The sequence below is a fragment of the Salvia splendens genome, chromosome 10 (assembly GCF_004379255.2).
Source record: "Salvia splendens isolate huo1 chromosome 10, SspV2, whole genome shotgun sequence".
NCBI lineage: Eukaryota > Viridiplantae > Streptophyta > Magnoliopsida > Lamiales > Lamiaceae > Salvia > Salvia splendens.
This window is the reverse complement of record NC_056041.1, coordinates 22,132,436-22,159,219: the sequence shown is the minus strand read 5'-3', so window position 1 is coordinate 22,159,219 and position 26,784 is coordinate 22,132,436. Positions and strand designations below refer to the sequence as shown.

Genomic DNA, 26,784 nt, shown 5'->3' with positions numbered 1-26,784 from the left:
ATCATCTTAAGCGGGACAGAGGGAGTAGCATTTTACTTAATAATATAGATTATTAGTCGAATAATATAGCTTGACTAATAATGTGACATCTTAGTTTAATAATGTATCGTATCACAATCATTCAATCAAATAATCTAAAAAGGTGTGAGGATCCTAATACAGCACTATACAATACTATAATATGAATGTATACTTTCTAACAAATTTATAATATGAATGTATACTTTCCAACAAAGTGTGTAGTGGTAGTGCGGAATAAAGAAGGAAATTGACTTGGGTATAGAAATTAGTAAACTGCATATTGTTATTAATGTATTACTTGCTCTAGGTATAGGTGTAGGTGTTGGTGCAACTTTGTTTTATGCAAGTTGGGACGAAGCATGTGTCATACACACATATTTCATAATTTTTGTGGACATTGCTTAAAGCAAATAGATTATTCTGACCTTAAATTGGAATATATAGTACTCCCTCTGTTCCATAGTAGTAGAGTCATTTTGCCATTTTGGTACGTTCCATAGTAGTTGAGTCATTTCCCTTTTTAGTAAAAGTTAACACATTTCTTCTCTCTTACTTTATTCTCTCTTACTTTATTCTCTCTTCATCTCTCTACTTTCTTAATCTCCGTGCCGAAAAGAAATGCCCCCACTACTATGGAACGGAGGGAGTAGATGATTTCATGATTTATCACTGGTTATAATATTATTTTGGATGTCATATATATTTAATTTGATTTGGTTTTGCTTTTAGCTTTAGCTTTAGTTTTTTCTTCTTAATTAATTTCGAGTAATGAAACTTTGGTGGAAAACGAATTGTATGTACTTCATAATAGGTGGAGAATTATTCTTACATTGGTCGAATGCATCGATTGTTTCCAGTTCTTGTTACATGTGTCAGCTATATTAAACATTTAAAAATAATAATTAACAATCCCTCAAAATTATCCAAATTATTTAACTTTATTTACTTGAAAGCACTTGAAAGTGTGTAATTTTCCCAAGCCCTCAAATTCAACTAAACTAAACTCGTGAGCTTCATAATACTATATATGATTAACGTACAATTAGCTAGAAATTAAATGAAATAATAATAAATTACTAACAATCAATAATAGTAATCTCTTACCAGGAAAAAGACGTGAGCATTTTATTGGCACAAGTAATTTAAGACTACGTCTTCATTCATAGAATTGTAAATGACGTGGTTATTATAGAATTAGTATTAACTAAATTAAACCAATTCGTCCAATTAAATGCGAAACTATACCAGCAAGAATTGTGTGACGCACAATTTCTTTATATTTTATCTTATCCATTTTACATAGTGGGTGAGGAGGTATTTTGTAGAGTAAGACATGACACACCAAAAACTCTAGGACGGATGAAGATTATGATCCACATTATTGGGCACAGGACGATTTTTTAATGTCATTAAGTATGCTAATTTTATGTGTCTAATTTTACGCTCAACACTTTATAAAATCTTCTTATTGATAGAAACATCATGAACAAATAAAAGATTAAAATATTTTTTCTTCAATTTATAGACGTTTTCTTTTGCATCCTAAATTATACTTATTTTAAAAAAAATTAAACGCCAGCAGTTGCATCTAATTTTTGTGTCCTTAAAAGAATTTTTTTAAATGATTATTGAATATAGGAATTTTATTTTGTACTCCATCCGTCCCATAATAGATGTCGCACTTTCTTTTTTAGTTTTCCTCACAAAAGATGTCACATTTACTTTTTTGGAAAAAGTTCTCTCTCACATAAATATAAATAGTACTATTTTCTCTCTCCACCTAACACATTCCTTTTTAGTTTGTCTCACAAAAGATGTCACATTTTTTTTTGGAAAATATTCTCTCTCACATAAATGTAAATATATTATTTTCTCTCTCCACCTAACATACAAAACAACATCTCCTAAAATCTCATGTCATTCTTCAACTATACCATTTATTATGAGATGGAAGTTGTGTTGTTTTCTCAAATTGTCGCAGGCAAAGCATAGGAAGTAATCACTATAATAAAAAATACCATTAAGGACATTTTTTAATGCAATTAAGAACGTTAATTTATGATTCTAAATATCCCATCAACATTTCAAAAAGTGTCATTATCGTTGGTATCTCAACTAAAATTAGAGGACACAAACAAAAATATCCTAAAAAACTAAAGATTAAGTTCATTTGTCATTAGTTTATGAACGCTTAGCATCCTAATTAGTTGTCATTTTTTAAAACTGCAACACGTAAATAATTGCATCTTATATTTTATTTTCTTAAAAAATAAATTTTTAAATGAATACTGTTTTCATTATAATATAACACTTTTTTCAATGATGGCGTACTCATCAATGTAAATTGCCAACAATTTTTTGTAGTAATAAAAAGTAATGGAAACAATAAAACACTTGGTATCATTCTTAAATATTCTAAATAATACTATCTCCCTTTACTAAAAAAATTAATTTGTAAATGTTATGTATTTTAATGCATAATTAGTAAAATAAAAGAGAGAGAAAAAAATATTCCTTTTGTCCCGCTATAAGTGAAGCGTTTTTTTGCCGTTATTTTGCAAAAATGATAATAAATAGTTATAGTAAATAGAAAGTAAGGCCATCTACAATGGGGCGGACGATAACGCGCCCGATGCAACGGGCGCGCTATCGTCTGCCACTGTGGCACCGCGGACGACGGACGATGCGTCGTCCGCCCGACGCTTAGTCCGCGGACGATAGGGCATCGTCCGAGTCATCGTCCATCCACTGTGGGCGACGCGGACGATGCAACGCGTTTTAGTTTTTTTTTTTTTAATTCGAAAATTTTGTTATATATATACCCCAGCTTCACTTTTCATTTGTAACTTTTCGATTAACTTTTAAACTCTCAAATTACGCTATAAAATGGATTTCGGTGGATACTCAAGTCCTAGTAGCCTGATGTTTGGAGATGGCGCACGGTGGCAGGGTACAGAACATGGCGAAAATCGGTAGTTCGATACCAACACGCAGTACGATCCGGACTTCAGTACGGATTCGTACGGTCTCTCTGACATGGAGCCGTCTCCAACTCGCCCTGCCGCCCCCGCCCCCCGCCAGATAGAAGCGGACCAAGCACCAGGCGCACAAGTTGCCACCTCCGACAACTTGTGAAGAGTACGCCCCCGGCAGTACGAACTACCAGCCGGATGAAACCCTCGTCTTAGCGAGGTGTTGGGTGGATATATCGGAGGACCCGATATTCGCGAACAACCAGAAACAGCTCACGTACTGGGAGCGCATCGAGGAGCGCTACAATGAGGCGAAGCCGCCGAGCGCGTACAAGCGCCAACTGGAGCAGTTCCGCAAGCACTGGGATCAGGTAAAGAAGCAAGTCAACCTGTTCGCGGCGGAGTACGAGAAGTGCTCGAGGGATCAGGGAAGCGGCGAGAGCTTGAGCAACGTGCGCGATAGAGCGCTGTTGTCGTACCAGTCCATGTACGGCGACTTCAAGCATTTCAACATCTGGGCGCTCTTGAGGGACAAGCAGAAGTTTCAAGGCGGGATTCTGCACACCCGTGCGGCGAAGAGGACAAAGACCACCGACACTCGTGGTTACACGACCAGAGAAAGCGGAACTCGTCCGGTGGACCTCAACCAGACGTGCACGGAGGAAGAGAGTTCCGGCACACCGATGTCCTCCCGGCGGCGTCCCATAGGCGTCAAGGCTGTGAAGAACAAGGGGAAGGCGAAGGCGACATCCTCCTCGGCCGCTGCCCCCCCATCCCGACCCCGACCCCGACCCCGGCGACGATCTAGGCGACACTTGCCTACGCGGAATTGGCAACGCCTCGATGGCGTGGACGTTGTTGGATACGCACAACGCCCTTATGAAGTGTACGGATTCTGCCCAAGCCGAGCGCCTCCAGAGGTTGAGCGATGAGTTGAGCCGGAAGTTGGGCTTTTGTAGGATAGTCATTTTTTTTATTTCTAACTCGTGTAACTTTTTTTTAAAATCAATGAATTTTTTGTCATTCTTTTAGTTAATCGTTGTGTTTTTTAATAAGTTTGCATTTATATATTTGAAAACATTTAAATTAAATAACAAAACAATAGTAAAATGCTTAGGGCGCCCCACTGCAGGTGGAAGGACATGATGATAAAATGATGACGTGGCGGTGCATAGGGTGCGCCTCAGAACGCCCCATTGTGGATGGCCTAAAGCAAGAAAGAGAATAATATAGAAGATAACCGTGTATACATTATTCTCTTAAAATTATATCATTCTAGTTATAATCATATTCCCCCAACTCAATGAACTTGGCTAGAAAATTCATTCACGGGAATTCCACACATCTACCAAGTTCATGGTATTTCCAATCACTTTTAAAGTTTGTGCAAAATACCAGATTTTAGGAAAATTTCATGATTATTGACGCTATTTTCCCTTTTATTTATTCTCTCCGTTTCTCATTAATTGACACCAATTTCCTTTTTCGTCCGTCTCCAATTAATTGACATTCTTACTTTTTATAACTTTTAGTGATGGACCACACATTCTGCTAACTCATTTCACTCACATTTTTATTGTAAAATAAAGTAGGACTCACATTCTAGTAATTTTTCGACCCACTTTTTACTATATTTCTTAAAACTCATGCCAAATCAACTGGTGTCAATTAATAGAGAAGGACAGAGTAATTGTTTTTTTTTTTTGATAAACCAAAAATCTCAAACCACAAAAGTGGTGAGGGAGAGTACAAGATAGAAACAATCCAACAACTACAAAAAGAGAAACACAAACATAAACGGCATCACAACACCCAAAGAGCTGACAAGAAGAGAAGACAACCAGAGTCAAAGCTAGAGGAGAACAAGCCAAACACTAACCAGTAACACCAAAGTAGCTAGCGTCCAAGGACCGCTCGAAATCACAACAGATACCAAACAAGAGAAGAAACAATCACTTCCCCAACAAGTCATCTTCTACGTGGGCTTGTTCCCCTTACCCACCTTTTGATTTCCTCAAAGTTTTCCATAACATGTCGCGGTGAAAATGGAAACTCCGAGCGGCAAAGAGCTTAGACATTATTATATGAGATGCTGAGTTCGAACCCTCTTGACATTAGTTGTAATTAAAAAAAAGATCCAATTCGCCAAAAAATAAATTTTTCCTCAAAATCCCAGTTAGGCTTGAACTTTTGGAAAATGGTCTTATTCCGGATATCCCAGATTGACCAAAATATAACATATAAATAGTAATATGTTCTTTTTATTAAATACTACTCCCTCTATCCCACAAGAATATGCACTATTTCTTTTTTAGTCCGTCCAACAAGAATATGCACTTTCTAATTTTGGAAACTCTTTTCACTCTAATAAGGTAGAGTTCATTCTCCACTAACAATACTTTAATCACTTTTCTCTCTACCTCTCTCTTACTTTCCCAATTTTGTATTAAAACCCGTGTCGAACCCAAAGTGCATATTCTTTGGGCACGGAGGGAGTATATCATAAAACTTAGTAGCATTACTTTGAATGATACTCCCTCCGTCCACAAGAATATGCACTCTTTCTTTTTTAGTCCGTCCATAAGAATATGCACTTTGCAATTTTGAAAACTCTTTTCACTCTAATGAAGTGAGACTCGTTCTCCATTAACAATACTTCAATTAAATTTTCTCTCTACATCTCTCTTACTTTACCAATTTACATTAAAACTCGTACCGAACCCAAAGTGCATATTCTTTGGGGACGGATGAAGTACTAATTATATTGATCGATATTGGAGGCCCAAAAATTTAACAAGTGAAATAAAATAGTAGTCCCTTTGTCTCAACTAAAATGATATAATTTTCTTTTTAGTTTGTCTTAATTGGGATGACACATTTCTATTTTCGATAACTTCGTATTTTCAATTAATATAATCAATCACTTTTTTCTCTCTAATTAAATATACAACTCTCTTTCTCTTCCAATTTAATACTTACACTCACTCTTCTCTCTCAAATTAATATGTACTCTTTCCGTCCTATATAAAACGACACATAATTTCTTGTTCAATAAAAAATTCATGCATTTTATTCAATTGTTAAAAGGGTAAAAGGAATCAAATAGGATAACTAGTATTTTGGTTCTTGTAAATATATCATAAAACATTTAAATAGTAGTATTACTTTGAATGATATGGGAAAAGTAATTATTACAATATTACTAATGATATTGATCGATATTGGAGGCCCAAAAATTATAAAAGTAAATAGACAACAGGTTTATACATTACCAACAAAAAAATAAATAAAATATTGTTAATGAAGAATATATCCCACATTATTATTAGAGAGAAAAGTCTAAAATTAGAAAGTTTATAAAATGAGTAGTAGCTAGTACAATATTTATTAAATTAGTAGTACTTGTTTGTGGTTTCGATACAAGAATAAAACTTTAATTGATCCAAAATACATGTGCTATCCATATCATAAAATGATAATTCCAATAGACATAGATAGTGACAAAATCCAATAAATGAAAGTGAAAGGTCGACACTTTGTTCATGCATAATGAATAAACCCTAATTTACCCTCCCTATTCATATCATTGAGCCCCAAAATCCCATAAATGGATAATCCCACCCTGTGCAGCCGCTGCAACACGCCTCTCATCTGCAACAATGGCGCTACAATCCCCTCCAATCCTCTCCCTAAAACTGTAGAGACACTCTCCCCTCTCAATCTCCCAAACCCTAATCACTCCACTGCTTACAATAACGGCGTATCCGGCGTTGATGCAGCCGAGGGTGGGGTGGCCTCTCACCCTGAACCTGCACACCTCGTCTGCATCCATCAGCAGGCGCAGGCTGCCTATGCCGTGCTGATCAGTGATCAGCGCGGCATAGTAGTTGGCGTCGAAGCAGCCCAGCATTATGCCCCTTGCCGGGACTAGCTCGAGCAGGATTGTGCCTTCGTTTTGTAGGTCGAAGAGGATCATGCGCGAGCTAGTGCACGCGACTGCCTTCTCGTTGCCGGTCATCCTCACTCTTCCGATTAGCTCTGTCATGTCTGACAGGGAATGCCACCCCATCACTGCTTCCGGGTCCGTTAGGGTTCCGCCCACGAAGAGTAACTGCTCAGTCTCGCCATTCCATATCTGGATGGCCCGTTCCGGGGCACCTGTCCATACATAAACTATCACGTTATTTCGTCCATGATTTAAAGTCTCACTTTCAGTCTGTGCATGTTTTGAGAAATGTTGGATGAAAAAAGTTAATGGAGTACTACTCTACTAAAGTTTTATTTGCTTATTCTAGTTTAGGTAAGTGGACCATCATTCAACTAAATCACCACACTCACATTCTATTATAAACCAATATATACAACTGGAGTTCATATTCCACTAACTTATTTTGCATTTATCTTTACAAAGTCAAACAATTTTTTTAAATTCCGTGCTAAGTCAAAATGAGACTATAAATGGAGGACAGAGGTAGTGCAACTTATTAGTTTTATAATAACAAAATGTGAGTATAATGAATTAGTGGAAACTTGATCTACTTACCAAGACTAGATAAAAGCAAATACGAACATTATTTTATGGATGAAACAAAATGACAAATATGGACATTATGGAGGGTGTATAAAAAAATACATGCTCCCTCCATCCACCATTTATAGTCTCATATTACTCGGTATGGACTTTAAGTTATTTGACTTTGTGAAGAAAAATTGAGAAAATGAGTTAATGGATGCGGACCCCTCTTTTATTTATTAATTTTATACTTATCTAAAATGGAAAAAAGTAAATGGGACTTTGAATCGCGAAAATCTCAAAATGGCAAAATGAGACATTTTTCCCGAGATGGGAAGTACCTGCATAAAGGCCGACCCACCAGCGGTTACTTCCGGTGAAGTCGATGAGGGCGCCGTCGTCAACGACGTCACCTATGTGCGCTCTTCGGAGAGTCATCCCGTCGTTGATCGTGGCGGCGTGGATGTCGCCATCCAGCGTGGCGAAGACGAGGCGGACGTCGGAGAGAATGATCCCAGAGATGGATATGGAGAAGCGGCCGAGGCGATGGCGGTCGAGCGGGTAAAATGTGCTGAGGTGGGCCCGGGTAGGTAGGTGGAAGAGGTAGACGCCGCCGTCGGAGAAGCCGGCGGCGAGGTACTCGTCGGAGAGCGCCAGGCGCTGGCTTAATAGGCCGTCGGTGAAAGGAAGGGTTGTGTGCTCGTATCTCCGCTGCCGGAAATTGGCGGCCGTGCGATGCTGGTAAATGTACTCCTCGCGCCAAGTGTCGCGGCGGAGATTCTCGGCGTTCCAGATCCGCCGCGTCAGCTTCTGCCATAGAAGCTCCGATCGTGAAATGGCTCTCCATCTCGGACAAACCTGCAATTAAATAATTAATCACCATGATTAAATCATTTAATAGCATAATTATTACTCCGTCAAAGTATAACTAATCTTAAAGCAATAAGAGTCATAGGGGTTGAACACAAGTTTTAAGAAATGTAATGAAATAATGAGTTGGAAAAATTAATGGATTTTAATATTGGTTTTATAGTAAAATGTGAGTGAAGAGAGTTAGTGGAATGTGAGACGTACTTAATATTTATGATAAAAGTGAAATTGACTCTTATTGTGTGGCTGATCGAAATGGAAAAATGTGACTTTTATTGTGGGATGAAAGTAGTATTTAACTAGATAATACGAATTTAGTTCATTATAATTTATAATGAACTATCTACTATGTGAAATATTTAGTTCACTATAATGGCGTTTTGATTCACTGAGTTTACAAATTCATGTTGTGCTAAAACGTATTTATAGTGAACTAAATCACTCTTATATTAAACTAAATTTATGCTCTCTACTTATATATTTAAGTAATGATTATCCTATATCACTAAATACATGATATTATGTTATTAGTACTACATGATAACAAATCATATTATACACACGGCATTGATTGAAAAACTACTAATAAAATTTAGTCATTTTAAACATATTAAAAACACATGGAAAGCCATTACCAATGGCAGCACCTAACTAGTCAAAACACATATTTCTAGGGAAGAAGTATATTTCATAAAATCCAAGATCATGCCATGTCTCACTTTGTGAAAGAACCCCACGCGCCGCTCAATTAGTCCTGTATATCAATATAATATAGAGGGTGTCGAATGGTATGCAGCTCAATTAACAATGCCCTGATCAACAAATTGTGAGCAAAAATCAAATTGGTTCAAACCCTACACCTATGAAGGTAAAGTGTTGTGTTTATTTGAATAAGTGGTGCATTAATTATGAGATCACCTTTTTATACAAGTGCGGCTATGTCATGATTCTATCATAATTTCATAAACCACCTATTACACATACTAGTACTTTCTTCACTCATAAATACACTTTTTATTTTCTTGCCAGCAGACTTTAAGAAATAAAAATGAATTTAAAAAATAAGTAAAATATACCACATTCATTCCATTCTAAGTGACACATTTTTATTTTTAAGATATCACACTCTTAACCACACATTTTTAAATATAGAAACACCACTCTTTGTATTTTTCTCTCTTTTTTACTTTATTCTTTCTACCTTACTCATAAAATAACATTACATAAAATCTCATGTTGAATAAGAAATGCTCCAGTTAGATTGGGTCAGAGAGAGTAATTCATACACTTATACTCCCTTTGTCCACTGGTCCATTTGTTTTTCGGCACAGAAATTTATGTATTGTATTTTGTAAATGAAGTGGAGAGTAAAGTGAGAAAGATAAATACTCCCTCTGTCCCCCATATATTGTCACTTTTTGACTGGACAGGAGTTTTAAGAAATGGAATTAAAAGTGAGTTGAAAAAGTTGGTCCTACTTTTAAAGTATTAGTTTTATAATAAAATGTGAATGAGAATAAGTTAGTGGATTGTGAGGTCCATTACCAAAAATGGTATAATGTGAAATGTGACAAATTTTGTGGGACGAACGGAAATGGAAAAATGTGACAAAATTCCAAGGACGGAGGGAGTAATAGAAAGTGATGTTTTTATTTTAAGAAATAAGTCATTTAAAGTGAGACACATCCCAAAAAGATAAATGTTATTTAGGGTGAGACTAGGAATGTATATAAGTTTTAACAAAACTTATAATAAAATAATGTGATTGAAATTAACTAATACAACATGAGTTCTATCTACTAAAAATACTAATACAGTTAGATATTAGTGATGGACATCCTAAAAATGGTAATATCAAATCTTTAATAGCCTGCATAAATTAATATTTTTGTTGTCACGGTTCATGCCAAATGACAAAATCATCACCATGTTTAACAAGGAATATGAAACAGTTAGTATTGTGGAAGTTAGTGGGATCAGCTTTGACTGGTGAGAAGCCACAAAATTAATTAATAAGAGCATGACAAATTGAGTAATGATTCTGTATTCTATAGCATGATTGCAATAAATCAAGTGGACTTGGTGATCCTAATCCAAAATTAATAATAATAATAATAATAATAATAATAATAATAATAATAATAATAATAATAATAATAATAATAATAATAATAATAATAATAATAATAATAATAATAATAATAATACACAGTATGTATGTATGTATATACATGCTTGAGTTCCCAAAAATGGGGGGTAAAATTAGTAAATTGAAAGTGAAAAAGTTAAAGTACTGTATATATAGCATCTTTGTACAATTTGCAAAAAGGGGTTGCTCTTGACAAGTCACCATCAGTGTTGTCAGAGTTGGAGCAGCAATGGGAAAAAACTAGTCAAAACTAATTTATAGATTTGTAGATCTCACCTAAAGAAAGAGAAACCAACAAAATAACCCTTTTCCATGAAAGGATCCGATCAAAAAAGCCCCCCACCCTAAAATATCCATTCTTTTCTGTCACACAATATAAACACTTAATCCCATTTTGCCTTTATTATTCAATGCCTCTCTCTCTGCCTGGGCAATCAATTCCACTCACCCTTTGACCCTTTTTGTTCCTCAATTGCACCCAATACACTAATTATCAACAACATTTTTTCATATACACTAATTAACCACATTTTCTTCATGTCATTACATGTTAATTCATTTTGTACAGTTTGATAAGACAGATAACTCATCTATCTTATAATTTTATATAAAATTGACGTAACATATAGTATGTTTTTAATTATCATGTTTAGTTTATTTATCTTTCCTACCAGACGGCCGTTGTTTATCATCATTCAGAGCAAGCACAAAGAGCATGCATTTTATGTATAGAGAGAGAGAGAGAGAGAGTACTTGAAAGATGTTGAGGAGAGCTTGAGCGGCGGAAAGGCGGCCGGAGTTGAGGTATGCATCGGTGGCGACTTGAACGGCAAGAGCCTCCACAAATGGCTCCGGCCAAACACCCCTCCTTGACCTCGTCCTTCTCTGGAAAGACGAGGCGGTGCCGCCCTCGCTGCTGCTTGAAGAAGACGATGTTGACATATATGTAATATAACTGAATAATGGATACCAAAACGATAAAACTAAGGCCAAGCCAAGCCAAGCCAAGGATAAAAACAGCAGAGACACAAAGTGATGGGCCCTAAAAATGGGGCTGATTTTGAGTGTTTGAAGATTATGTCATCCCAGATTTGCTTATATACTCTATGTTTTATTTATTCCATTAAAAATATATTTTTGAAAATAAATCTTCTTTTATTTTTTCCTTTCTCTTACTTTACCCTCTCTTTATTAATTTATAAAATAACACTATGTAAAATCTCGTGTAGTAAGTCAAATAGTTCATATTTATTGGGACGGAATATGAAATTGGATCCATAATAAATACAAAGACAAAATTCCGCATGCAAAGCCAAATAGCAGCTGAGAATTGTGGGTGGGTCAATATTGGAATATACTATTAATTTTGGATCTATCTGAGCATGTGTTGTAAAAAGTTCATTTGTTAGTCCTTTATTAGTACTTTATACTCACTGTATTCGTCAAACACTTTCAAACAATAAATTTAATGTTTTCGAAAATAGTTTGTTTTTGGATTTAGGTACTCCCTTCATTTCGCTCCGTGGTAGTTGAGTCATTTTTTTTTTATTTCAGAAAGTTTCATCATAGTTGAGTCATTTTTATACTATATAGTAGTAATATTTTTCTCTTTCTTACTTTACTCTTTCTTATTTTATTTTCTCTACTTTATTCACTTTTGCTTTATTCTCTCTACTTTTTTCCCTCTCTTACTTTTTTTATCTATTTATTTAACACACTCAACATCCATTTTTTAAACTTCGTGCCGAAAAGTTTCGCCTCAGCTATAAGGAAGTGGAGGGAGTATTAGTTAGGAAAAATCAAATGTTTAGCTGGTATTGGTACTAACCATTGATCTTTTCATTAGGGGTGGATCGGTACGGGAGAGTGTCATACCGCATATCGTACCGAATGTAGCGGTATGACAAAATTCCATACCGAATTTTCGGTATACTGAAAATTCGGTATGATAATTTTCAATACCATTATCATACCGTTATTGCGGTATACCAAAATACAATAAGACATACTTTAATACCATTATACCTGTTATAAAAAAATCTATTACTACTATAATTTTATATCCAAAATATATAAAATAACATTTCCAAGAGTTCAACTATTTAGAAAAAAAAATCCAAAACAATAAAACTTCAACAATCCAAATCCAAAACAACCAAAGCTATATGGCTATACCCAAAATATTTAAAATAAAATTCAAGTGATCAATACCATCTTGACTCATGCTTGCATCTACAAAATAAAAAAAAAATCATATATAAGGCAAAAAACATAATAAATTAAAATAACACAACAACACTTACTTTTTTTCAATTTCTTCAATTTTAACTCAAGATCATCATCAGTTGGATCCTTATCTAAGTTGAACGTATCTCCTTTGAGTCAATCATTCGTGCACATATACGGTATATACCGAAGATTCGGTATACCACGGTATAACGCATGTATGGTATATATCGAAGATTCGGTATACCACGGTATACTGCGGTATAGGATATTTGATACCGTTACCATACCGAAAGTTTTCGGTATGGTATCATACCGTACCGAAAACTATGGTATACCGAAAATCTGTTATTTTTGATATTTTATCGATACGGTAAGTCCGGTATTTCTGTATGTCGGTATTTTTTCCCACCCCTACTTTTCATATGAAATCAAAAGTTTGCGAGCAACAAAATAACACTCCAGTTATATAAGAAATAACAAATTGCACTGATGATGAAAACAAATAAATGTGTGTAACTCAAATTTCTGCCGAATTGGCATTTCGTATTTAATGAAACGATAAAATTTCTGACTTCCAATTAAAATATACGGTTGAGCCTCAACTATGAAGCACACATAGGGTTGATTTAAAATGTGGATAACTATGAAGCTCAACTTAGTTTATAAACATCATTAGCATACATAAATCTCGATTAAAATAATATATAAATTGAATTTAAGGTTGAAATAAAACGGATGCATTCGCAAACAATTTATGTCTACAATTTAAGGTTTAGTAGTAGTATTATAGTAAATTTGAAATAAGAGAATAACTTCATTAAAGCATAACTATGGATAAATGAAAATCATATGGTGTATCACTATAATGAAAAAGAATGGAAAACGTATATTTTCAATATTTCTTTTGCTTTTTCATTCATATTCACTTAGTTCATCATAATAATAATAATATTATATATTATTGATCTTATTATATATTCCCACGTTTCTACTAGGAGTATTACAATCAAAATTAAACATAAGTAAATAAATCATATCACTGTAACATTAAAATGATTTTTAGTTTTTCTTTAAATAATTTTACTTTATCATAGTAAAAAAAAGAATGTCTCTTGCAAAAAATTGTACTCCTCCGTAGAGAGAAAAGTTGTGTATTTATGTGTATTTTAATTGAAAAAGAATTAAAAAAAATTAATGCTATTATAAAAGAAATTGACATGTAATAATTACAATAATGATGAGTGCATCATAAAGTAATAATGAGAGAGAAAAAATACCTATACAAGAATTCCATATACTATGATTTTTTCCTAATCTAAATTCCTAAGATGTGCTGTAGTTTTTTTTTTCTTTAAAGACCTTGATGAATCGGCGAATTTTTGATGGTGATGAATGCTTGTAAAAATAAATGAAGATCAACACAGAGATTTACGTGGTTCGATTTACTGAGGTAAATCTACATCCACGGGAAGAAAAGAGGGCAGAGTTGTATTGCTTGATCTGTTTTCTACAGCTAACAATACAGACTTGCTATTTGCTATTTTCTCTTTAGAGAGCTTAACAGAAGTTTTTTCAGAAGAAGTATCTATCTGACCTAGGTTCTATTTATACATTGAACCTAGATCGTGGCATGCAGCCTTTATTAGGTAGTGGATGTCGTGGAGGTCGTGGCGACCTTGCATGGGTCCACTATCCTGCATGAGTTAATGACTGCTTGACACCACTAAATAGATAATCGGTGTAGCGGAGGTGGAAATCTTGCATGAGTCCACTATTTCCTAGTTCGGTCGAATACTGAGACCGGACTGCTGAATTATTGCCGAGCAGCTTTTGCCGATCTGAGAGTAGAGCTTGATGCCGACCAGAGCAGAGTTTGATTGGTTGGCTTTTACCGAGCTGTAGGCTGGGGCCGAACTCTGTGGTTGTGCCGAACTGAACTCTTGAGTCATGCCGGACTGATACTCTTTAGCCATGCCGAACTGATACTCTTTCTTGGGCTTTACTGCTGTTGGGCTTGTTTAGTACGTACTCCATCACTACCCCCCCCCGAAGAGTGAAGTGAATCACTTCGGCATTCTGGATAAAGGTACGGGGTAAGTTGATGTTTGTCTTCGGTCTGATGAAGTGAACTCTTCTTTGACCGGACTTGGTTTGTGTCCTAATTTGGCGAGTTTTATCGCTCGGATCGAACTTTCCGTTGTCCTAATTTGGGGATCGGACTTTCCCTTGTCCTAATTCGGCGAGTTTTATCGCGTGGATCGGACTTTCCCTAGTCGTAATTCAGGCAAGTTTTATCGCGAGAATCAGACTTTTGTTGCAGTTCGTTTCAGACGAAGTGCTTGATTCTTAAGCTGAATTGTGGTCTTGTATCTTCTGTAGAAGCTTTGAGTCACAATCGTTGGCTTGTTGCAGTTCGTTTCAGACGAACTGCTTGTTTAAGCTGAATTGTGGTCTTGTATCTTCTGTAGAAGCTTTGACTCGCAATCGTTGGCTTGTTGCAGCTCGTTTCAGACGAACTGCTTGTTTAAGCTGAATTGTGGTCTTGTATCTTCTGTAGAAGCTTTGACTCGCAATCGTTGGCTTGTTGCAGCTCGTTTCAGACGAACTGCTTGTTTAAGCTGAATTGTGGTCTTGTATCTTCTGTAGAAGCTTTGACTCGCAATCGTTGGCTTGTTGCAGCTCGTTTCAGACGAACTGCTTGTTTAAGCTGAATTGTGGTCTTGTATCTTCTGTAGAAGCTTTGACTCACAATCGTGTGCTTGTATATGTTCTAAGAAGGGGATCAGCCTTCGAAGAACAAGCTACCTCAGTAACATTTGTAAGAGACGACACGCACAGAGACAGACAAAACACACAGACAAAACGCACAGAGACAAACAAAGACTAAGCAAACCAAATAAAGCACATTGAGCAAACAGGACTCAAGACTGACTGACCGGACTGTCTCTTACAAATGGAACTTTTTGAGGTTGGAAATGTGCCATGTTCGGGGTACCTGTTCTCCTGACATGTGAGCCAATTTGTAAGACCCTTTGCCGAGGACTTCTGACACCCGATACGGACCTTCCCATGTGGGTTCGAGCTTGCCCAGCTTTTCTGCTCGGCTTACTTCGTTGTTTCTCAGGACGAGATCTCCCACTTGAAATTGCAGCTTCTTCACCCTTTGGTTGTAATACCGGGCTACTTGTTCCTTGTACTTGGCTGCTTTTATGCATGCCAATTCTCTTCTTTCTTCGGCAAGATCTAGCTCGGCTCTCAGTCCGTCGTCATTCATTTCTGAGGAGAAATTTAGAGTTCGGGGACTGGGTACGCCGATCTCCACCGGAATCACGGCTTCAGTGCCGTATACCAGACTGTACGGAGTTTCACCGTTGGAGGTTGTGGGTGTAGTTCGGTAGGACCATAGGACTTGAGGGAGATTTTCTACCCATTGTCCTTTGGCTTGTTCTAACCGAGCTTTTAACCCTTTCACCAGGATACGATTTGTTACCTCCGTTTGTCCGTTTGCTTGTGGATGAGAGACCGAAGTGAACCGCTGTTGAATATTCAGCTCTTGGCACCAATTCTTGAACGTCTTGTCGGTGAACTGAGTCCCATTATCCGAGATGAGGATGTGGGGTATGCCAAATCGGCACACTATGTTCTTCCAGACGAAATCCAATGCCTTCGAGCTCGTTATCGTAGCTAATGGTTCAGCTTCCACCCACTTCGTAAAGTAGTCCACGGCAACGATTAGGAATTTCATTTGCCGAGGAGCTTGAGGAAGTGGTCCCACTATGTCTATGCCCCATTGCATGAAAGGCCAAGGGCTTTGCATAGTGGATAGATCGGTCTGCGGCATCCTTGGGATATTTGCATGGATTTGGCACTTCGGGCATGTCTTGACGAGCTGCACTGCTTCTTGTACCAAGGTTGGCCAATAATATCCCCATCTTAGAATTTTTTTAGCTAAAGCTCTAGCTCCGATGTGGCTGCCGCACGATCCTTCATGAACTTCTCTGAGGATGTAGTCCGTCTCTTCTGGTCCTACGCACCGCAATAACGGCTGGAGGTAAGACTTTCTAAAGAGGACTCCTTCATGAAGTTCATACCGAAGTGCTCGGTACGTGATTTTCCGAGCTTCTCTCTTATCCTCGGGCAATTGTCCCTGATCCAGATACTGCAAGATCGGCGTCATCCAGTTCGGCGAGCTGGATATTGAATGTACCTCGGCTTCATCAATGCTTCGATGCATTAATTCTTCCGCCTTTGAGCTCGGATCTGAGGCCAACTTACTTAAGGTATCTGCTCGGCTATTTTCCGCTCTGGGAACGCGGATTATCCGAAAATAGGAGAAACTTCGGCTGATGCTTTGCGCTTTGTCCAAATACTTCTTCATTCTCTCGTCACGAGCTTCATTTGTACCCAACATGTGATTTACTATGACTTGTGAATCACAATGGACTTTGAGAGATTTGACGAGCAGACTTTGCGCTAACTGGAGTCCGGCAAGGAGGGCTTCGTACTCGGCTTCATTATTAGTAGTGGGGAATAGGAACCGAAGTGAGTAGGTTACCTCGTGTCCATCGGGAGCGACGAGTAAAATACCAGCTCCACTTCCCCTCTTGTTTGAAGCTCCATCTACGAATCCGCTCCAGCAGTCTGGCGGCTCTACTTCAGATTCCAAGGGCTGTGCTTGTTCGGCATGGGCAGAATTTTTTTGTTCGGCAATAACAGGGATTGCTTGATCGAACTTGGCCTCTGTAAGAAAATCTGCCAAGGCTTGTCCCTTGATGGCTTTCCGAGGTAGGTACTCGATTGAGTGTTCTCCCAGCTCTATGGCCCATTTGGCGATTCTGCCTGATGCTTCTGGCTTGGTCAAAACTTGCCGAAGAGGCAGATCGGTTAAGACACATACCTTGTGAGCATAGAAGTATGGCCGCAGTCTCCTTGCTGCATTTACTAACGCCAGAGCAATTTTTTCCAGAGGTTGATACCTTGTTTCTGGACCTCTTAATGCTCGGCTTGTAAAGTAGATGGGAAACTGCTTTAGGCCTTCTTCTCGTACAAGCACCGCGCTGATGGTTTGATCTGATGCCGCTAAGTATAAGAATATTACTTCGGCTTCGGTTGGAACAGAGAGAATAGGAAGCTCGGCTAGATAACTTTTGAGCTCGTCAAAGGCCTTTTTCTGCTCGGCTCCCCACTCGAACTTTGGTGCCTTTTTCAACACCTTGAAGAACGGCAGTTGCTTTTCGGCTGCTTGGGAAAGGAATCGATTCAGTGCGGCTAGACATCCGGTTAGCCTTTGCACGTCATGTATGGACTTCGGCATTGCCATGTTCTGAACGACTTGAACTTTTGAGGGGTTTGCCTTGAGTCCGTCCTTCGAAACCCAACAACCCAGAAACTTTCCCGAATCTACCAAAAAGGTACACTTTTGGGGATTAAGTTTGAGGTTGGCTTTCTTGAGCACGTTGAGAGTGGACTTGAGGTTGTGCTCGTACTCCGAAGTGCTTTTGCTTTTGACGACTATATCGTCAACATACACTTCGACCTCCTTTCCAATCAGGTGCCGAAAAAGCTTGTCTACCATCCTTTGATAAGTGGCTCCGGCATTCTTTAAACCGAATGGCATCTTTTTATAAGCGAAAATGCCGAAATCGGTAATGAAAGTTGTTTTCGGAGCGTCACTCTCATCCATCAACACTTGGTGATATCCTTTGTATAAATCAAGAAAACAGAAAATTTCGAAGCCGATCAAAGCTTCTACTTTTTTATCTATATTCGGAAGGGGATAGCAATCTTTTGGACAGTGCTTGTTTAGATCGGTAAAATCTATGCACATCCGCCATCCTCCTCCTTTTTTCTTGATCATCACAGGATTGGCCACCCAAGAAGGATATTTCACCTCGAATAGTACATCCGCTTTTAGTAATTGGCGGACTTCGTCATGGATGACTTGGCTTCTTTCTGCCGCAAAGAGTCTTTGCTTCTGTTTTACTGGCCGGATTGAAGGATCAATATTTAACCGATGAGTGATTACCTCGGGGGGCACTCCGGTCATGTCCAACGGAGACCATGCAAAGACATCTTTGTACTCCTTGAGGAGCTGAATGGTCTTTTCCCGGAGTAGAGGCGTTCCTGCGAAGCCGACCTTGACCGTTCTGGATGGATCATCTTTGTATAACTGAACGGTCATTGAGTTCGGCTCTGAAGTGACTTCGGTCATCTCGCTTGCCTCTGACTCCGGTTGCTGTGATTGCTATGCTTGATGGTGCCGAACTGATTGCTCGGCACTTTTAAGCGCAATCTGCAGACATTCTTTTGCTCTCTTTTGATCACCTCGGATGACCGCTATCCCACCTTTAGTGGGGATCTTGATGGTGAGGTGATAAGTAGAGCAAACGGCCCGAACTGTGTTGAGCCAGTCTCTCCCCAGGATGATGTTGTACGGGGACCGAGCTTTCACCACAAAGAACTCGATCATCGTATTGGAGCTTGTAGGCGCTTTTCCCACCGTGATCGGAAGGCTGATAATACCTTCTGGGCGGGTGTCCTCCTGGGCGAAACTTTTCAGAGGAAGTGGAGCCGGATTGAGCCGAGCTGGATCCACTTCCATTTTATCGAAACATTCTTTAAAAAGAATGCTGACTGACGCTCCTGTATCCACAAATACTCTGTGGATCAGTTTGTTTGCCACTCCGGCTTGAATGACAATAGCGTCTTGGTGAGGAGAGATGGCTGGGACGGGATCGGCGTCTGAAAATGTAATCATTTCGTCTTTCTTCAGCCTTTTATGTGTTGGCTCCTCTTGATTGGAACCTCTGCGTTCTGCTTTTAGGGACGACTTGGTCTTCCCGGCAGGGAGAGCATCAATAGTCAGGATTACTCCATCATATTGCGGCTCGTCGTCGTCTTCGGGATCCTCATGCCTTTTCGGATCCTGAGGATTGCAGTTCGCACCTCTCTGCTTTTTGTTCTTTTTCGGCTGCTTGCTTTGGTATTGTAACACCCCTCACCCGATTAATTTAATAATCGAATAAGTGATGTCACATTTTTGGTACAAATCCCGACTTAACAAAAAAAAAATCCTTGATTCTTTATTTATTTATAGATGAATTTTTTTCATTTACTTGGCAAACGGAAAAACTGTTATATAACGTCTAGAATTAAATCATAAACCTGTCTCCAAAAGTCTATATATATATATATATATATATATATATATATATATATACATACATACAACCTGGACACTCCTCACAAAATATACGTGCTTAGCAAAAGTTTATGAAGTAATATAACGTCCAAGGTACATTACACTTCTAATACATGCCACATTTATAAAATCCAAAAGAATTACCCAACGCAAAAGCTTGGCTAGTGACCCGACTTGAGCAGCTGTACAGCAAAAGAAAGTCTGATCACCTAATCTGCAAGGGGAAAGAAAGGAGTGAGCTTCAATAAACCCAATAGTATACTCAACATTAGAGCCTAAATTCCCAGAGTTAAGTAAATGTTGTACAACCAATAAATTTACATGATTAATTATGAAAACGATACAGAAACTACATCATTATATCCATGCACATATATTTCATATTAGAAACGAACAATTATTTGTCAATCTTCGATCTCATGGAGTTTACCCAAAAGGTTTACAAGTCATGTACTCAGAATCACAAAATGAGAATACAAAATAAATTGCATAACGTCAATTATTTAAAACACAGAGTAATAATAATAATATCCAAGTCACGAACACATATGCAACACATATGCAGATTACCAACATTTTTACATATTCAAACACATATAGCCCTCTTAAGTGCTTAGTGACAGACTAGGGTACGCGGACCAGAATCAGAATCAGAATCAGATACAGACGCGGCCATGGTCCTCAATGGGACGCCGCCCAGACCACCCATTAGGGTGCAGATCAGACAGATCAGATAGGGCCCATCAGATAACAGACGATCCTCGCTTCGGTTATCCAGAAGACGAGTGATCACAGATAATGCAGCGCTGCTGTCCTATGGCATGCCAATTGTACCCACCGAATACACTCAAGCAAGGGGGGGAAGCATAGTCACGCATACATATACTTTACTTCAGACAATTCTCAATAGAACACAACACATCAGATATCGTCACAGATAGATCACACATCATTACAAGTAATCATATTTGTTTACACCTCTTCAACATATATCAGATACCACATTTACCTTAATGCACACTTCCATATTCAATATTCACATAATTCACGTCAAAAGCAAAATATATAGATCACATAATGTATCACCGATTAACACACAATATTCTATATGAAATCACGTAAACTTAATTCAGGAATTAAGACTTAATGTAGAATATACTACCTCAAAATCTAAAATGCCGTGCTAGGTCACTTTACTCCTTTGCCTTCTCCTTGCCCGTGCTATCCCTCGGGCGAGGATTACCTTTCAATAAATAATTCTTATCAACACAAACACCAACAATAATGTAAGCATAAAGCATTCTCTTATAGTCAACTTTATCTGCTAATGCATATAGCTTATGTAAATTTTTTTATCTTTATTCTAAAAGCCATACAAATAATTTGTAACCAATTTAGACAAAATATTATAAACTTATGTTCTTACTTAACTACAATAGTTGAGCATAAGAACTCCCTTTATCCATTAACATTGCCCAAACAGTAGGAATAAAATCCTACATATGCATAACTAATTGAGCATAAACATCTTTCAACAAACTTCATCAAAATCGTCATCTTACACTTTTAGCTATAGGCTGCCCCAGGATGTACTTTACAGAAATTTACATATTTCTCAAAGTCATTATTTATCTTTTGTAAGAAAAGTAATTTCTCTAAGGTAAATCAAGTTTGTGGAGCAAGGTTCCAATCTAAATCACGATTCCATGTTATCTCAACATTTAAACATCATACCCATCAATTATATTCCATTCACTCAAAAAAGACTTAGGAAAAACTAGCAAACAATTATATAACAATTGTATTATTGAATTCGTAGCCAAAATTACTTAATATCCAAATTGGGGAAAAACTAACTTAAGAACCCTAGCTTTTAATTTTGAAGCGGAAATTGAATAAATTGGTAATGTGAGGGACTTGCTTACACAAAGGGAAGACAAGCCTAGCCTAAAGCTGCCGGAAAACGGCGATGACGTCGCCGGAAGGGCAGCAGCAATGCAGAGAGGGCGGCAGCAGGGTGGAGGAGACCGGCAGAGAGGAAGAAGAGTTGCTGGGGCGATCACCAGAGGGAGGCGACGGTGCGTCTCTAAGTATGTGTGTGTGTTTGAAAATGGCGGTGTGTGATTTGTCGCAGGGAGTGGTCTATGGTGTAGTGTGTAATAGTGGGAGTTGAATGTAAAGAAATTGGTGTGGAAGGGAAGAGTCACGTAAGTTCTAGAAGGGAGAATGGTTAACAAATCTTAATCACATTTCCAAAATCTTTTTCTTATTCTTTATTATCTTTCTTTCTTTTCTTTATTCTTTCTCTAATAAACACCACACAAACAAATAATTCACATAATAAGAAACTATCTACACACTTCTAGAATTTAATTTATTTACGACTTCCGACGCATTTGAACTAATTTAATTTAATTTATTTATTTTTTAAATTCGGGGCGTTACAACTCTCCCCCCCTTAGGAAATTTCGTCCTCGAAATTTGTACCTGGTTGAAAAAGATATGGATATTGTTGTCTCATTACATCCTCAGGTTCCCACGTAGCTTCTTCGACTTTGTGGCTTCTCCACAATATCTTGACTAGTGGAACCTTTTTGTTTCTAAGTTCTTTAATCTCTCGAGCTAATATCTGAACTGGTTCCTCTTCATACGTTAAATTCGGTTGTATTTCAACCGACTCTGCTTGGATTATGTGAGAGGGGTCTGATCGATATCTTCTCAGCATTGACACATGGAAAACATTATGAATCTTTTCAAGTTCAGGTGGTAAAGCTAGTCTATATGCTACTGGACCTACGCGCTCTAGTATCTCATATGGTCCAATAAATCTTGGGCTCAACTTGCCCTTTTTCCCAAAACGAAGCACTTTCTTCCATGGAGAAACCTTCAGAAAGACTTTGTCACCTATACTGAATTCAATATCTTTTCGCTTCAAATCAGCATAAGATTTTTGCCTATCAGATGCTTCTTTCAATCTATCCCGTATCAGTCGAACTTTATCTTCAGTCTCCTGTATCAATTCTGGTCCCACAATCTTTGTCTCATTCAATTCTGTCCAGCACAATGGTGTTCTGCATTTCCGACCATACAATGCTTCATAAGGTGCCATCTGAATGCTGGATTGATAGCTGTTATTATATGCAAACTCAACCAACGGTAAGTATTTCTCCCAACTTCCTTCGAAGTCTATGATACAACTCCGAAGCATATCTTCGATAATCTGAATTACTCTCTCTGATTGGCCATCTGTTTGTGGGTGGAAAGCTGTACTGAAGTTAACTCTGGAACCCAGTGCTTCCTGCAACTTTCTCCAAAATCTTGATGTGAACCGAGGGTCTCTGTCAGAGATTATGGAGATAGGCACTCCATGTAGCCGTATGATCTCTCGAATATATAATTCTGCCAATTTCTCTAAGGAATAATCTGTCCTTACAGGAAGAAAATGAGCTGACTTAGTCAATCGGTCAACAATCACCCAAATCGAGTCTTTTTTCCAAGGTGTCATTGGTAATCCTGTCACAAAATCCATGGTAATTCGTTCCCATTTCCATTCAGGTATTGTGATTGGCTGTAGTAATCCGGATGGAACTTGATGCTCAACTTTGACTTGTTGACAGGTGAAACATTTCAACACAAATTCAGTGATATCTTTCTTCATACCAGGCCACCAATAGAATCCTTTCAAGTCTTGATACATTTTATTGCTCCCAGGATGCATAGAATATATGCTATTATGCGCTTCCTGTAGTATCTCTCTTTTCAGCTCATCATTATCTGGTACACACAACCTCTTTCTGAAATACAAACTCCCATCAGCACCTTGTTCAAACTCCGCTGCTTCGCCCCTGTTAACTTGTTCCAATTTGGCTTTCAATTTCTCATCAGTCTTTTGAGAATCCTTAACTCTTTGTATCAGAGTTGGTTTCACTCTCAGTTCAGCTAACAGACCTCCATCGTTTGATGCTTCCAAATATGCATTCATAGCCCTCAAAGCCGAGAGTGACTTTCTACTAAGCGCATCAGCCACGACATTCGCCTTGCCAGGATGATAATCAATTACACAATCATAATCTTTGATGAGTTCCATCCATCTTCTTTGTCTCAGGTTCAGCTCCTTCTGTGTAAGTAAATATTTCAAGCTCTTGTGATCCGTGTATATATAACATTTCTCGCCATACAAATAATGTCTCCATATCTTCAAGGCGAATACTATAGCTGCTAATTCCAAATCATGGGTGGGATAGTTTCTTTCGTGAATCTTGAGTTGTCTCGAGGCGTAAGCTACAACTTTACCCTCTTGCATTAATACACAGCCTAAGCCATTATGTGATGCATCGCTGAAAATTGTATAATCTTTGCCCGATTCAGGTTGAATCAACACAGGCGCCTCTGTGAGAATCGCTTTCAACTTTTCAAAACTCGCTTGACATTTGTCATCCCAATGAAATGGAACGTCTTTCTGAAGTAGGGAAGTAATTGGCTTAGCTATCATCGAAAATCCTTTGACAAATCGTCGATAATACCCAGCTAAGCCAAGGAAACTACGAACTTCAGAAACATTCTTTGGAGGTTTCCACTGTATTATTGCTTCAATCTTCTTTGGATCCACCCGTATTCCTGTTGCAGATACAACGTGACCAAGAAATGTAACCTCCGACAACCAAAACTCGCATTTGCTTAACTTTGCATACAACTGCTTATCTCTGAGTGTTTGCAAAATCGTTCTCAAATGTTCCTCATGATCGCTTTTGGTTTTTGAATAGACCAGAATATCGTCGATAAAAACTATCACGAACTGATCGATATATGGTTGAAATACTCGATTCATCAAGTCCATGAAAGCGGCAGGGGCATTTGTTAGCCCAAACGGCATAACCTTAAACTCGTAGTGGCCATAACGGGTTCTGAATGCCGTCTTAGGAATATCAGAATCTTTAACCTTCAATTGATAATATCCTGACCGTAGATCAATCTTTGAAAATACGCTCGCACCTTTTAGTTGATCAAACAAGTCATCAATTCTTGGCAAAGGATATTTGTTTTTGATTGTCACTCTGTTCAATTGCCTGTAATCGATGCATAATCTCATTGATCCATCTTTCTTCTTTACAAAAAGCACAGGTGCTCCCCATGGTGATATGCTAGGCCGAATGAAATCTCGATCAAGTAATTCCTGAAGTTGGGCTTTCAACTCTTTCAATTCAGCAGGAGCCATTCTATACGGTGCCATTGAGATGGGGTTTGTTCCTGGTGCAACATCTATGGCAAATTCGACTTCTCTGTCTGGTGGTAATCCAGGTAACTCTTCGGGGAACACATCAGGATAATCACATACTACGGCTATTTCCTGAAATTTTGGATCAACTGCTCTTGTATCCCATATATAAGCCAGGTAAGCCTCACAACCTTTCCAGATCAACTTGCTAGCTGTTGCGGCTGAAATCACGTTAGTCAGGTAATTTGATCTTTTTCCAACCACCAGGATCTCATGATCGTCTGGTGTATAAAGTGTTAGTCTTTTCCGACAACAATCCACTACTGCACGGTGTACACATAGCCAATCCATTCCAAGTATGATGTCGAATTCGTGGAAAGGTAACTCCATCAAATCCGCGGGGAATAAAGATTCCTGGACACTCAGAGGGCACTCTCTATATATTTGATTCACTATAATACTTTTGCCTAGTGGGCTGGACACCTCTACATCAAACGCGGTCTTTTCTAACGGCAGATTAAATTCTTTTATAAGTTTATCACATATATATGAATGCGTAGAACCAGGATCAATCAAAGCAGTAACAGATATGTTAAAAAGTGTAAATGTACCCAATATCACATCTGGTGCATCATGCTCCTCGTGGGCCCGGATAGCATAGGTACGTCCTGGTGCTCGCGGTCCAGCTCTGGATGCAGACTCAGATGTTGTTCTACGACTCTTACTTTCTCCAAAGTCTCTTCCTGGTCCACGTCCTCGCTGGGCAACTGGTTCAGATCTAGCAGATATGGGCACTGGAGCATCCCTCGGTATCGGACAATCTTTCGCGAAATGATTGCTCGCGCCACATCGGAAGCATAATCCTGCCAACCTCCTGCACACACCGGGATGACGTTTCCCACAATGCTCACATATGGGTACTCCATTGAACCCTCCTGAGCTAGCCACTGAAGGGGTCGGTGCCCTCTGTCTGAATCCGGGTCCTTGGTTTAGGCTTCTTCCTTGAGAATGTGCCGGTGCAGAATGCCCACTTCTCCTAGAATCTTTGAACTTCTTGCTTGTAAAACGCGATCCGGAGTAGGATGAATCTGCATGCCTCTTACCCATACCCTTGTTACCTTTCTCTGTTCCTTCTTCAGAATCTAATGCTTCCATGCTTTGTGCTAACTCTGACAATTTAGTCAAATCATTTTCTTTGGCTCCCAACACTAATTTCTGGATATTGTCATTTAGCCCTCGTTCGAACCGCCGACACATCTCCTCCTCATTAGGCACGATCTCTCGAGCATATCGGGACAAGCGTCGAAATTCACTTTCATACTCAAGAACGGACTTGCTGCCCTGTACCAAGTAGAGGAATTCTCTTCTTCTTTCCTCCATATACTTTACCCCCACGTATCGCTTTCTGAACTCCTTTACAAAGAATTCCCAGGTGATCATCTCCGGCGTACAATTCTCCACTTTGCTCAACCACCATATATAAGCTTCTTCTTTTAGCAATGATATAGCACCCTGTAGTTTTTCTTCCTGAGTACTTGGCATGAAAGTGAAGATTCGCTGAAGTTGCTGCAACCAGTACTCAGCTACGTTAGGATCATCAGTTCGTCTTCCTCT

The 26,784-nt window shown here is 38.4% G+C and overlaps 1 protein-coding gene and 1 long non-coding RNA gene across 2 annotated transcripts; both read right to left on the bottom strand.

Moving 5' to 3' along the window:
• Nucleotides 1-6,576: 6,576 nt before the first annotated feature.
• LOC121751545 (transcriptional regulator STERILE APETALA-like) lies at nt 6,577-11,528 on the bottom strand. The gene is made up of 3 exons (XM_042146299.1): nt 11,279-11,528; nt 7,848-8,364; nt 6,577-7,151 (listed from the first exon to the last, which is right to left on the bottom strand). The coding sequence occupies exons 1-3, from the start codon at nt 11,465-11,467 to the stop codon at nt 6,577-6,579; spliced, it is 1,281 nt and encodes a 426-aa protein (XP_042002233.1). The 5' UTR covers nt 11,468-11,528.
• An 8,465-nt stretch (nt 11,529-19,993) lies between these two features.
• LOC121752484 lies at nt 19,994-22,211 on the bottom strand. Its single transcript, XR_006040318.1, has 3 exons — nt 21,881-22,211; nt 21,118-21,198; nt 19,994-20,169 (listed from the first exon to the last, which is right to left on the bottom strand). It is a non-coding gene; the product is annotated as an uncharacterized LOC121752484 (long non-coding RNA).
• Between the last annotated feature and the right edge of the window lie 4,573 nt (nt 22,212-26,784).

Bases quoted from the DNA above. Each gene is read 5' to 3' on its own strand.
- LOC121751545 (XM_042146299.1), bottom strand. From the start codon at position 11,467: ATGTCAACATCGTCTTCTTCAAGCAGCAGCGAGGGCGGCACCGCCTCG. The intron at 8,365-11,278 runs GTACTCTCTCTC...ATTTAATTGCAG, and splicing joins CTCTCCTCAACATCTTTCAA to GTTTGTCCGAGATGGAGAGC. The intron at 7,152-7,847 runs GTACTTCCCATC...ATGTATGGACAG, and splicing joins GTGGGTCGGCCTTTATGCAG to GTGCCCCGGAACGGGCCATC.